We start from the raw sequence: 12,433 nt of genomic DNA, 5'->3' as shown, positions 1-12,433 counted from the left end.
CAGAATTTCATTTTGACTAATTCCAGTATGTATCATTTTCTTTTGAGTAAATTCAGTACCACCCTGTCTAGTTTCCACCAGTAAAGGTTACCTATTATTTTACTGTAACTGAGATGTTTGATGGAGATGCCGCTTTGTTAGTATTTCTTTTTTAGTTAGTTTTTCTAAAGTGTATGTGCCTTATTTTTTTGATATTCAGTTAACTGCTTCAGTCATTTTTCAAGCAAAACTGCTGAAGATTTTCTGTTTGTCTTTTTTTTGTAAATGACAGTGAATTTGGACAAAATAAGCAATATGAAATTAACATTTCATTAATATCAAGAAAGTAATTGATACATTAACTGATAATGAAAACAAGCAGAACTTTCTTACTGAAGAAGATAAGCAGAAATTACTCCAAGAAACATGTAAAGTCAGTTTTATTTATATAGCTCAAAACCATTCATTTGGGCTGTATACACTCTCCACATACAATACCCTCTGTCCTTAGACCTTCAATTCAAATAAGGAAAAATCATTGCATAGTGTCTTCTCCCTGCAGTGCATTGACACATAATTAATGCGTCATATCAGTGTGACATACCGAAAATATTTTGGATACCTCTCCTGCTAGATGGATCTTATTTTTAAAGCACTCATTGACCATTTACTTATAAGTGTACAAGGACTGCAACTAATAACTATTTTCATTATTGATTAATTAGATAACTTAGGGATTGGTCTATAAAATTTTAGAAAGTAGAGGAAAACGTTCATGATAATTTCCCAAAGCCAGAGTTGACATATATGAAGAGCTTGTTATGTTCAAACAGGAGTCCAAAACCCAAAAAGACAATCCCTTTACCATCGCTGAAGAGTAAGAAACCCAGCAAATACATATAACACTTAATAATATGCACTTTTTAGGCCTCAGTCTGTTTACAGGTCTTGGGGAGTGCCAGTATATTTGTGGAAAAAAGTCTTTTTTGTGGCTCCAGAGGGAGCTTCATGAAGTCTGATAAATTGCCTCAAGTGATATCATTTGAGTCAGCATTAGTTGGGGCTGAAGACTACAAGGTGGAAAACGAAAAAATATCTGGGGGTGTAGAGTTAGAAAGAAGTGAATTTACCAGATCTCTGTAGCTTGCGTCTCATATCTGCTTGAGGTTGGTGGCTCAAGGCTACATTAGCTTGAAAAAAATCAAGATTTTATTTTTTGGCCACATGGCCCATCCCTAGCGTTGAATAAAAAAAGACAACATCTGTGGTTCTGCTGCATCACCTTTCACAGTGTTATAGAAGAGTGATGTGAAATCACGGTGCTCTTTAACTGGAACACTTTGGCTGCAGACGCTTAAATACGAAAGTTATCAGCTCTGGTGTTTTGCTTATCTTGAATGTTCGTTATCAAAGCTGAAGTCATTATTTCACTGTAGACAGGCATTTAAATTTGATCGAAAACATTGATTACGGTCAGAGCAGAGAACAGTCTGGAATAAAGATTGAATTATCCCTCGATGCCTTATTAATAGATCTATCCTGAGAAAGAGAATATTGTATCTCTGGATTGTGCACCATTGGCATGCGGTTAGCATCATGCAGCAAGGTGTGCTCGTGTGCAAGTGCAAAGGCATTTTTTTAACCTCAGCTTTGACTCTGGGCAGGCTAAATTCCTTCCAGAAATATTCAGTGTGAGCCTCGGTGTTGCTGCTTTGTTTGGTATCGTCTTAAAGTCAGATGGAAATGAACACAGGAAGCACAAACACAATCAGCATACATGTGATTGAATGAAGAGCAGTTTTTGTCCCAAATGTTAATCAGAGGTTTCTGTGTTTGGTCTTAGCAATTACTGCTCTGTCTTCTCACACACACACACACACACACACACACACAGGCTCACACATGGAAGCAGTTAGGCCAAGCTGGAGGTTCACTCTGAACTGCCAATCCATGCCAGTCGATTGGCCCTGGCCTATCAAATGTTTCCATGAAGCCAGTGACCTCTATATGGGGACATGGAGAGAGCAGGAGTACGGAGGGGGGTTGGTTCGGTTGGGGGCGGCACTTTGTTGGAGCAGGAGAGTGAAGTGCACTCCGGCTCTAAGGAGAGATGAGAAAGCAAGGAGAAGGTGCGTTACGCCTCGGTGGATATGGATGGCTGTGTACATGATGAAGGGAGGAGGTTTGGCGGTAGCTTGTTTTGCGGGATACCTTGTTTAACATCATCTTTAAAATCCCAACAGACGCTGGAGAGTCTTGCACTGGGATTTGGGGGTTGGGGCAGTTTGGCATCATTATAAACCTTTGAGAACAGTTTTTACTCAACTGAAATCATACGAAGAGAAGGTCAATGATTCTTTGCAGCAGTTGTTTCCAAATAAAATCATCAAATAAATTTCATTGCAGTAAGGCTCTAAGGAGGTATGACAGTAGTCCTTTTGAAATCAGGAAATCTATAGTTTGAAATCCATAGTATGATTTCCTTTTGGACTTGTCCTCGAAAAAATGAACATGTAAGGTAGGATCCTGTGAAGTAATGAAAAGACCTGCCTATGTTTCCCCTGCTCCATTGGCCATAATCTTATTTTAGCCACTACGTAATGGTCATTAAATTACATAATTGGCCCTTGTCTGCCAGCCATGAATGCACTGGCTGTCTTGGAGCAATTGTACAAGGGGCTGCTTTATTTAAGGCTGTAGGTGGAGAAGAAGAAGGAGGGAGGTTAAGAGAGGGAGAGAAAGGAAAATGAAACATACAGAAAGAAGGGACGGCGGAGAAAAGGATGTGGTGGTGAAAAAGAGAAGCAAAAAATGTTTGATGTCATATTCTTACATCTTCGCCACAGACGAGCCACTCCCTCTCTCACATTGATGTTCTTCCCTTGTACACACACTCTGCTCTGCGACACTATCTTGATTATCTCACGATGTACCCTGTCCTTGTTCTGTTTGCTTACTGTCAGCGCAGTGATGAGATTTCTGGGATAACTTTGCCCTCTGAAATGTTCAGACCAGTGTTCTGTTGCCCTTTTATCTTACCGAACGAACATGCAGACATTCAGTCACACTACACCTTGTTATCTGAAAATATCGTGTCTGAGAGCTGATAAGACTGTTACCTATAATCAGGCTAGTGTTTGTAAATAATCTAATGTGCGTGTAGTCTGTTAGGCTAATCTGTGGCTTTTTAACAGCTTGTCCTGTGATTTAGTGTTGTGCAATACAATGCAATTTTAACACATGGTCAATATTGAAACTGCAGAGGTTGAGGTGTCCTGGCTTTCAGTCACTAGTACTGAATACTGCTCCTTTAAAAATACAATTCCAGAGAATGTCTTATTAGATCCTCTATGCCTGGTAAATGTCCATGTCTTATAAACTCTACATCCCATGACGTGTAAACTGAACTTCATTTGTAAAGTTGATGGAATATCCCTTTAAGTGACAGTGTTTGTCAGCCTGTGGCTCAACAATTAAAGAGTCAAACTAATTTCTGAATATTAGTGCAGTAACCCTCCAGTTATATAACCATTTCTAAGACAGCATTCTGCATGTCAAATATAAAGACATGAACCCTCACACACAAGCTCTACAGTCAGTCGATGCCTCTGTGTCTGTTTTCACTGAGGTGCAAGTTCACTGCAGCCAGAACCGTTTGGTCAAGGTTTAAAGCATCTAGCGTGTATGTGCTTGTTTATGTGTGTTGTGTTTTGGAAGCAAATGCATAGGTGGTAGGCTTTCAGGCGTAGTTCTGTCCTCAGACACAGTTTCTGGAAGCTTATGTGCTTGTCCGACTTTCCAGAGTTTCTCACTCTTTTTCCATTGCCTGTTTTTTCTTTCTTTCCACTGTTGCTGCCTTGTTCTTCATTTCCTACAGCAGTTTGCCCCCTCTTTTAATTTCTTCTGCGCGCACCTCTCCTCCTCCTCCATCTCCTCTACCTCCCTCCTCACTAAGCCCCTCGCTTTTTTTCTGTGTTTAGTCTATAGGATTCATATAGTCATGTTCGCCAGCTCTAGAGGTACAAGTTTTGATTGCAATGCAGGTTTGGAAAAGTCATAAAAATACAGAAAATAAATTGGATAATGAAACATTTGGAAACATTGTGATAATTTGGAAAAAGATTATTAAGCTACATATGTGTCCACACATTTCATGTAGTTTAGTTTTTATTTACTGTTGCAACAAATTATTGAGCAATAAAACATTATGAAGTGTGTGCAAAAAGTGCACATAAACCCTGCAGTTACATGCCATCCTCTCCTGTTCACACACATTTCTCGCGTACTCTGTTCCTCATTTGTTCTTCTCTGGTTTTGTTCATTCTTTGCGGTAACTTCCTTTTCTGGTTCCCATGTGAACTTAGAGACGAGTCGTACAGGAGGTTTGTTTGATGCTGTTTTTTCTGTCATGTTTCCCCCGGAAACAGGCTCTTATTTTTTGCTCACCTTTTCTCACTCTGTCATTCTCTCCTTCTTTCTGCTTCGTTTTCTCTTTTTCTCGCCCTCCTTTCATCTGATAGGTCATACAGGAAATGTCTCTGATAGCTTCCTGAGGAAATTACACCCTCTTCCTGTCTGTGTACCTCCCCATTTGCCACCTTCCACTCTCCCAGTTTTTGGGGTTTTTTTTTTTCTTCTTCTTTGCTCAGGCGCCTCAGGGAGCAACAGCTGGAAGAGCAGTGGTACTGGTAGGAATCCCCCAGTCACTGCTAATGAGGCTGAGGCCTGATGAGAGAGCCAGATAAACAGCAGTGCAAACACAGCAAGCTATAGCCATTAGCTGTTGGGCTATTTTTGGACACTGCCCTCATAGCATATAGAGGACAGGACGCAGCCTATTGTGCCCGACTGCAAGAAGAGAGCGGTGACCTATGCTCATACAATGGATTCTGTGGCCAGGTGCATCTAGTAATTGTGAACAAGTGAAGATCTAATTTTAGTGTTTCCAGTATAGATAGATACGCACTCAGTTGGCAGTTTATTAAGTGCACCTAACTAAAATGAATGCAGTCTAATATAGCAGTGCTGCTATAAATCCTACTGTCCTAATGTAATGTTTTAGTTAGAAGCTGTTTTACGGAGGTGTTGATTCAACTGTATGGTTATTTTGGAGGCTGCAGTTTGTGGTGCTGTTGAATTGTATGGCATTGTACAGGCAGGGCATAACAATGAGGGCAGAAACATCTTTCAGATGCCAGGACATACTCTCAGTATAATGCAATGCAATTCAACACCATCACAAAGTACATCCTTCAAAATTATAATACATCTGAATAAACACATCTGTAAAACAAATGAAATGAAATCTTTACATATCTGCATTAGTTTTATTGAGGTGTTCCTAATAAACTGCTAACTGGGTGTATTTCTGAGTGTTTCTTTACCAGCTGGTACCTATGCTATTTCTCTCTTTTTTTGGGTGGTGGGGGTTTGCATTTAGATGCCTACGCCAGCAGAATTGCTCTCACTGGCTTGAGGCATTGTTTTGCTATGGAGACACCACTGACAGTGAATGTTGTGTGGCACATTTTACTCCTCAACACTAAACTCAAGACTTCAAATGATTTCAACTTTGATGCATTAACCTAAAATAAAGCCAGTGTGTGTAGAATTAGTACATGATTGTAGGATTTGTTTAGATTACACTGATGATAGTTGATGATAGTTTTTCTACGTTCTTTAAAAAAATGGGACAGTCCTTTGAAAATTGATGGAATCTATGTGTTGCTTTCAGCCCTTTCATCTCAGGGTGACTGGGTCAGATCCATGGGGGAAGACAGTAGTGGCGTGCATTGCTATGTGCCACAGTTTCTTTTTTTTTTTGATACTACCCCTCAAGGTGCCAAAGTTTGAAGAATTTTGAATTCTACTTGTAGTGGCTTTTAAAGTGTAACTTGTTTTAGGCCTGTTTCACCTCTGACCACACGCAGAATTATTGATGTTTGTGGTCTCAGTTGTGCTCCTTTGGCACCTGTAACCACATCCAACAGAGATGCCACAGTGTACTTGAGTACACCTCTACAACACTGCAACAAGGTGAGAAGTTAAACCACTGGAGGTCAGCAAAAATAAGATTTTCAGGGGGTGTTAAAGTCCTCCTCCTCTTAAAAATGTGTCTAGTTTATTGTTCTTTCACGTGGAATTTAACTGTCCTGCAGATAAATGACCGGTGTCATATAAAACTATTTGATAAAGGTGTGAACTCTGAGCTGGTCTCTTGCCACTGACTCACTACTCAACGCAGAGGTGAGTGCAGCTCAGACCACGTGATTATGTGTCGACAGTCTTGTTGTCGGGAAAACTGCTGGGTCAGATCTTATATTGTTACTGTGTTATCCTGTGATTTACATGCGTACTATCTATAACACCTGTCCTGGTAGTGATACTTCTCTTTATCACTGTTAATGACATGCTTTGGGGGACCTCTTCGGCTCTGGGGATAAATGTCTGTGATGAAGAACTTGGTGTCGTGTGTGGCACTGTTTGTCATTGAGAACCACCTGTATGAATAAGCCTTTCATCATTTGACCTGATCCTGGGTCCACCACACTTATCACCCCCCCTGACAGTCCACCATCATGTTATTGCAGGAGCCTCCTCCAGTTGCAGAATGGATGGTGAAGATGCCCACATCGGGGTGAGGTCACAGTTTGACTCCTCCTCTCTTATTGGCCAGAGGGGTTTTGCTAAAGCAGCTAATTGATTTAAGGGTTTCACAATGGGCGTGGGGTTTGCACAAGAGCTGATGTAACAGTGAGTTATTCTTAGTCTGCGTTGTGTAACCTCTTAGTGACCTGGTGGAAATATGAAATGCTAAACTGTGCTGCTACTTTGTTTGAAGGAAGAAACAGGTGTTTTTTTTTTTTTTTTTCTTTTTCAGTCACTTATGTACAGTATTAGACCTCGGCCTGGTCAGGGATGGAGAGGAATGCTGTTGTAAAGAGCAGTTGTTATAGAGTACACACACACACACGCATATGTTCACCGGCAGCTCCCCACAGTCACATAGGAATGGCCCCCTCCCACATACGTGCTCAGTCTTAACCCACACACACACAAGGGCACGTACGCTTGATGGCTATCATCAGATTGATGCCACCTGACACTTAGTTAGTCCTGGAATGTGATGGGAGGGAGGAGAAAGGGTGAGCGGTGGGCAGCTGCCTGCTCTCAGAAGCACCAGAGCTGATCTCTGCACTTTTTCTGTTAAAATACCGCAGACTAGTGGTCTTTTCTTTCCCTCTCAGCCGCGTCTGTATCAGTCAGGAAGGACCCTCATATTCTGGAGATTATGCCAGCTATCATGTACTAATGGAGGTGAAGGGAAGAGGGTCTGGTTACTGTTGAAACTCACAGACTGTCTCCATCTGTTGTCTGAACTGTGCCATATGCTGGAATGCACCACTTGGCTCCTCCTGGGCAGAGGAGGCTCCCACTGCTGTTCCTCTATAATCCCTGTGCTCTTTAAATTCAGAGCGGAGCTGACCTTCCCTACTTCCATCTGAGTAACTGCAATTAGCTTCCCCCTGCCTACTTCAATTTATCTCTCAGAGTATGAACATACAGTGCAGTTATTTGGATAACAGCCAAGACATGACAGTAACATGGGATGAGCTTCAGCATCTCCTGTAATGAGGAGGCTGAAATGCTGCGACCACTAGGGCAACTTGTAGCAGCAGTGTTTTTAAAGGGGTCAGCTTTCCTCTTAAGTTTTACAAGCGCGTTCTGCTTTTGCATCTTAATTGAAGCTGTTTAACTGAGAAGGAATTAAATCATTTACTGTCAGCATACTCACTTTTGGAGCTGCACCGATTCGTCATTTTCAAGCTAAAATTAGACCATTCACTGCTTTTCGAGATCTTACATTATTGTAAATTGAATATTTTAAAAGATTTTCTACTGATAGTCGGACAAAACAAGACAATTAACATCATCAGCTAGTGCTCTAGCATAGTCTGAAAGGCATTTTCAGCATTTTCCAAATCTGAATCTCATCTCATCTCATCATACAGAAAGCAAAGCCCTCAAGGGCAAATTTGTGATTTTGGGCTTTCTAGACAAAATTGACTTGACATATGTTTACAGTTGATATGTGATAAACAGAGTAAGTGTGGTCTACCGACAAATGATTTTGACAGATTAATCTCACTTTATGAAGTTCTACAGACCAAATGTTGTAACTAAATAAAGTGAAGACAGGTCACTGACACTGCACAGGATTCCTGGTTCTTTCCTGCTTCATCATCATGTGAGCCTACACACCTGTCATTAAAACTAGTGCAAGAGCATACTTTTTTTTTTTTTCCACTTGAGCTGTAACAGTAACAGTCAATGCATTTTACCTTTCCACCAGGAAGTAACTAGATCTGCTTTTACAGCATTAGTCAGCCATAGCTGTGGTTGTCATGGTGATGTAAAACTTTTTCAGTGTCTTGGTAAGGTGGCTTTGGAGGTTTCTCTTTGATGAGGTGCTCGGGTTCTGGGTGTGGGTGCAACCCTGTGTCTATGTGTCCATGCAGATGTGCGTCCATGGCCCTGACAGTCTTGTGTCTCTCTGTTTAGCTAACCCCTCCTACACATGTTGCTCCAGCACTGGCCTTTCTCAACCCGCAGCCCACTGGATATGGCCATGAATGAACACATTCTCTCTCTTTCTCTCTCCCCCCTCGACCAACAGCTCTGTTTCTCTCTCTGTACAAGAACTCACCTTGACCTTAAAGCATTTGTCAGCCGTCCTGCCCACCACTGTACACATACTGTGCCCAGTCCGTGAATCGAATTGTGGTTGTGTACACAGCCACATTTCCTTATAAACTCTAACCACTGTGGTGTTTTTTTTCAGTGAATGTGTGGCCTACTTTCACATGTAGTATTAGGCAAATGCGAAACATGCGAACATGTACGTTTTATTTTATGTTGGGATATTGATAAATGGACACCATTTGTAGATAAAGTAACTACACAGGGATGTCTGTTTTTGCCTTTTCAAATCAATCATATATCTGACAATGCAAGTTATTTCATTGCATTGATGCAGTAATCCTGCAAATCTAAAATTGCCTCGTTCAACCAGAAATATTAAAGATACAGTTACCACAGTATAAATGGAACAGAAAAATCTCTGACCACTAATGTGTTATAATCTTGTTGTCATTTAAAATAATAATAACAATACATTTTATTTATGTTGAAATTTTGTTTTACAAATCAAGACAGGCTTTAAACACGGTGGCTAAAATCAACTTTGTAAAATTAGAGGGAACTGGCTTGACTAAAATCAGGTAAGTCATTCTATTAGAGAAGTGATTTTAAAAGAGAATGTACACTCAGCTAAGCAGATCTTCTCAGGCAGTGTTTTAGGTTTTCAAGGCCTTAACTGAAAAGGCTTGATCACTTCTGGTCTTAAGCCCCAATTCATGACCAGAATTCATGATTCTGAGTCTTCACAATAACTCAGTTCCACATTAAATCTTTAAAAACGCTCCTTGCTAACTTCTGCAGGGACTGTCGGACACACTTCTTCCCTCATTAGTTTGCCTCACCTTCCACCTCTTTGGCTTTGTTCTTACTCTGTGCCCTCTGTACTCACCTAGCTGTGGACAATGGTAAATGTTGTATGGCCTAGCTTTTGGGTTTTTTGATGTGTGTTTGTGTGTGTGTGTGTGTGTGTTTGGGTGTTCCCTGCTGGCGGCTCTGGGTCTGCAGCCTTCAGAGCGCTGAATACAAGGGCTATGTGTTGTTTGTGTTTTTTGGGTGTGTATGCGTGCAGGGGAAGTGGTGTGTTGGGTGTGAAGGGTGGGGGATAAATTGGTTGCCCATTCTGAAGCATTTTTTTTCTTCTTCCCATTCATGGATTTCAAAGGCAAGGAGTGGCATAAACCTTCAATTTCAGATCAGTTTCGTTACATTTTCGGACGTGGAGGGTTTATGTCATGGCAGCTTGAAGAGAGTTTTCCTCTGTGTGTATAACTGAACCCAACTCCAGTCTGAAAAAGAATTTCCAGAGGCAAAATTTGGCCAAACTGTAGAGAGAATTTGCATCTGCATGCTACTCTCTGAATCATTTCTTCTCCTAAATGTTCATCACTAAAAGTTTTAGTCGAGCTGAGGTGAAGAGGTTTTTTTTAATTGCCTTTTTAATTGCTTCATTATTATTTCACTATCAGTGTCCCATTCCCAGTAGCCTCAGAGAGAGTAAGGTTTACTAAATTAAACTAATAACTACTAATTAAACTTTTTTTTTTTTTTTGTGGATGAGAAAAAGACCAGCACAGCACTCTTTACCTGTAGCTGAAGCTTTATATTCCTTTGCTTGTCCTGGCTCATATAAATGGGATCTTACTTATTTCAAAGAGCATAAGCAATCTGACACATCAAGCCTGTCTCTCTCTCTTCACAATTCCCGGATTGGATGCTGGGACATTTTCCCTCTTTCCGCTCGATGTTATTTTTCACTGGGAAAGTTCACTTTGTCCAGACCTTAATCTGGCTTTATGTCTGACTCTGCTCAGCAGGGGTTCAGGATGTCAAAGAGAGAGAGCCTACCAGTTCAAAGTATAGCACATAATGTTTGCTAATTGTCTTGTTTTCTTCCCCCCCTCTCTCTCTGTCTCTCTGTCTCCATAGCAGGGTGTGTTTGGGGCTCATTGCTCTAACCCAGCCATGAGCATCATCGGGGCTGAGGATGAGGATTTCGAGAATGATCTGAATGATGTGAGTGAATGAAAGACTGACTTGCAGCAGCTGAATGTAATTTTATTATCGTCTCTCAGTTTAATTATTTTGCCCATGTTATTTCTGTTTCCACCTGTCTCGTCTCTTTCTTTGTATCTGCTCTCCTGCCGTCTCCTTCTCTGTTTGTCTGCCTCTCTCAGGCGGGGGATGACCAGTGTACGCTCTTTAACAATATAGAGCAGCTGAAGGATCGACCAACCCACCTGCTGGTCTTCATGCAACATGTGTTTCTACAGTTTGACCCTGCTCCCTTGGTGAGAACTACAACTCCCATAATCCAAGTGTTTCTGTACAGTCGCAAAGCTTTGCCCTCAGCCAGCCAACTTTGGGGCACGGAGATAATCACAGCATCCTCAAAACAGATACCTGTGATCAGTCAAGTAGTTCACCTGTGAATAGAAAGCGCTCAGTCTCCATACTGAATTCAGAGAGTCAGCATTGCACCTGATAGACTTAATCATAAAAGCCAAATCATGATAACATACTCAATTTATTGTGCAGCTTAGCTTGTTTGAAACATATGAATCTCATATACCCTATGGCAGTGTTTAGACAAGAGTGTACATTTCAAGACTTGATCCCATTTGTGTGACTTCATGTGTATCAGTGCTGATTTAAAGCATGCCTGTCCTTTCCCCTTTGTTCTGCATGCAGACACTGTGACCTACCCCAGGTACTGTTACACCTCCCATAGGCGTGATGCCCTCCCTCACTCCCTCCCTCATCCTCTCTTATTTACCTTTACCTCATATTAGTTCATGTGGAGAATAGACATTGGTCACAACATCAGAGTGTTTACTTTAGGGGTTAAAAAAAAGTGTTGTTGGATGAGTGGCTTCTTGCTCAGTGTCCAAGATCCCACATAGAAGACAATTATTATAGTGTTTAATGACGTATTGAAATTGAGGTCTGTGCATGATTATGACTGAAATGACAATGACTATTATTTTATGAGACATTGTCATTATGATTAAAATCCTCAATTAGTCTCAGTGATTTAATGATTTATGTCAGCATCTTGACTTTTAAATTTATCAGGTGAAATTAAATGAAATTAGTTTTTTTACATATTAGAAATATGTCAGTATGTTGACACGTGTTCCTATTATTTTGTCCACCCCATTCAAATCAGTGATGGTAGGCTAAACAACAAACACACCTCTTTGTATAGTGCAAAGCAGTTCAACAGCAGCACAAGTTGCAGCCGTAGCTCGGTGTTCCTAATAAACTGACAAGCGAGTGTGTAGTAATATCAAATATTCAGTTAATTGTGTATGTGAAAACGGCACTGAAACCTTGTAATGCGTTGCTGTAACAGAGTGGAGAAGCAGTTGAAATTCATCAGCACTCACTAATTTTCTGTCTCTTCTCCCAGCTGTGTTACCTCCATGCTGATCTCTTCAAGACCCTCAGTTCCAAAGAGACCAAGAAGCAATTTATGGAGTTCTACAACACCTTCTTGGACAAGGGCGCAGTAAGTAGCACACTGCGCTGCATTTCCTGTACGATACTGTCTGTGTGCAAATTGCAAGTGGATAATTAACCGACCTGAAAGAGTGAGTAACGTGATTGTCACAAAGCTGGTGTGATGTGTGCAAACAAACACACAAAACCTTGCAGTAGCAGGCAAAGAGGGAGGGATTTCACCCTGATGACGGGACACGTGCAGTGTCTTATTCTCGTGCAGCTGATCTGGCCTAAGTTTCTGAATATTGTCACT

The 12,433-nt window shown here is 41.1% G+C and overlaps 1 protein-coding gene across 9 annotated transcripts in view; it reads left to right on the top strand.

Moving 5' to 3' along the window:
• The window catches only part of arhgef1b (Rho guanine nucleotide exchange factor (GEF) 1b), a 37,318-nt gene that overhangs the window by 5,041 nt on the left and 19,844 nt on the right, over positions 1-12,433 (top strand). For 5 of the 9 annotated variants that reach the window (XM_041043620.1, XM_041043621.1, XM_041043619.1 and 2 more), the window contains exons 2-5: positions 6,570-6,616; positions 10,606-10,692; positions 10,854-10,967; positions 12,089-12,187. In XM_041043620.1, the coding sequence (XP_040899554.1) occupies positions 6,570-6,616; positions 10,606-10,692; positions 10,854-10,967; positions 12,089-12,187 (347 nt within the window). The remainder of the gene's footprint in view (positions 1-6,569; positions 6,617-10,605; positions 10,693-10,853; positions 10,968-12,088; positions 12,188-12,433) is intronic. The other 4 variants (XM_041043623.1, XM_041043625.1, XM_041043617.1 and 1 more) reach the window with 3 other exon arrangements.

The sequence above is a fragment of the Toxotes jaculatrix genome, chromosome 8 (genome assembly GCF_017976425.1).
Source record: "Toxotes jaculatrix isolate fToxJac2 chromosome 8, fToxJac2.pri, whole genome shotgun sequence".
NCBI classification, from domain to species: domain Eukaryota; kingdom Metazoa; phylum Chordata; class Actinopteri; family Toxotidae; genus Toxotes; species Toxotes jaculatrix.
This window is presented reverse-complemented; position numbering and strand designations above follow the sequence as displayed.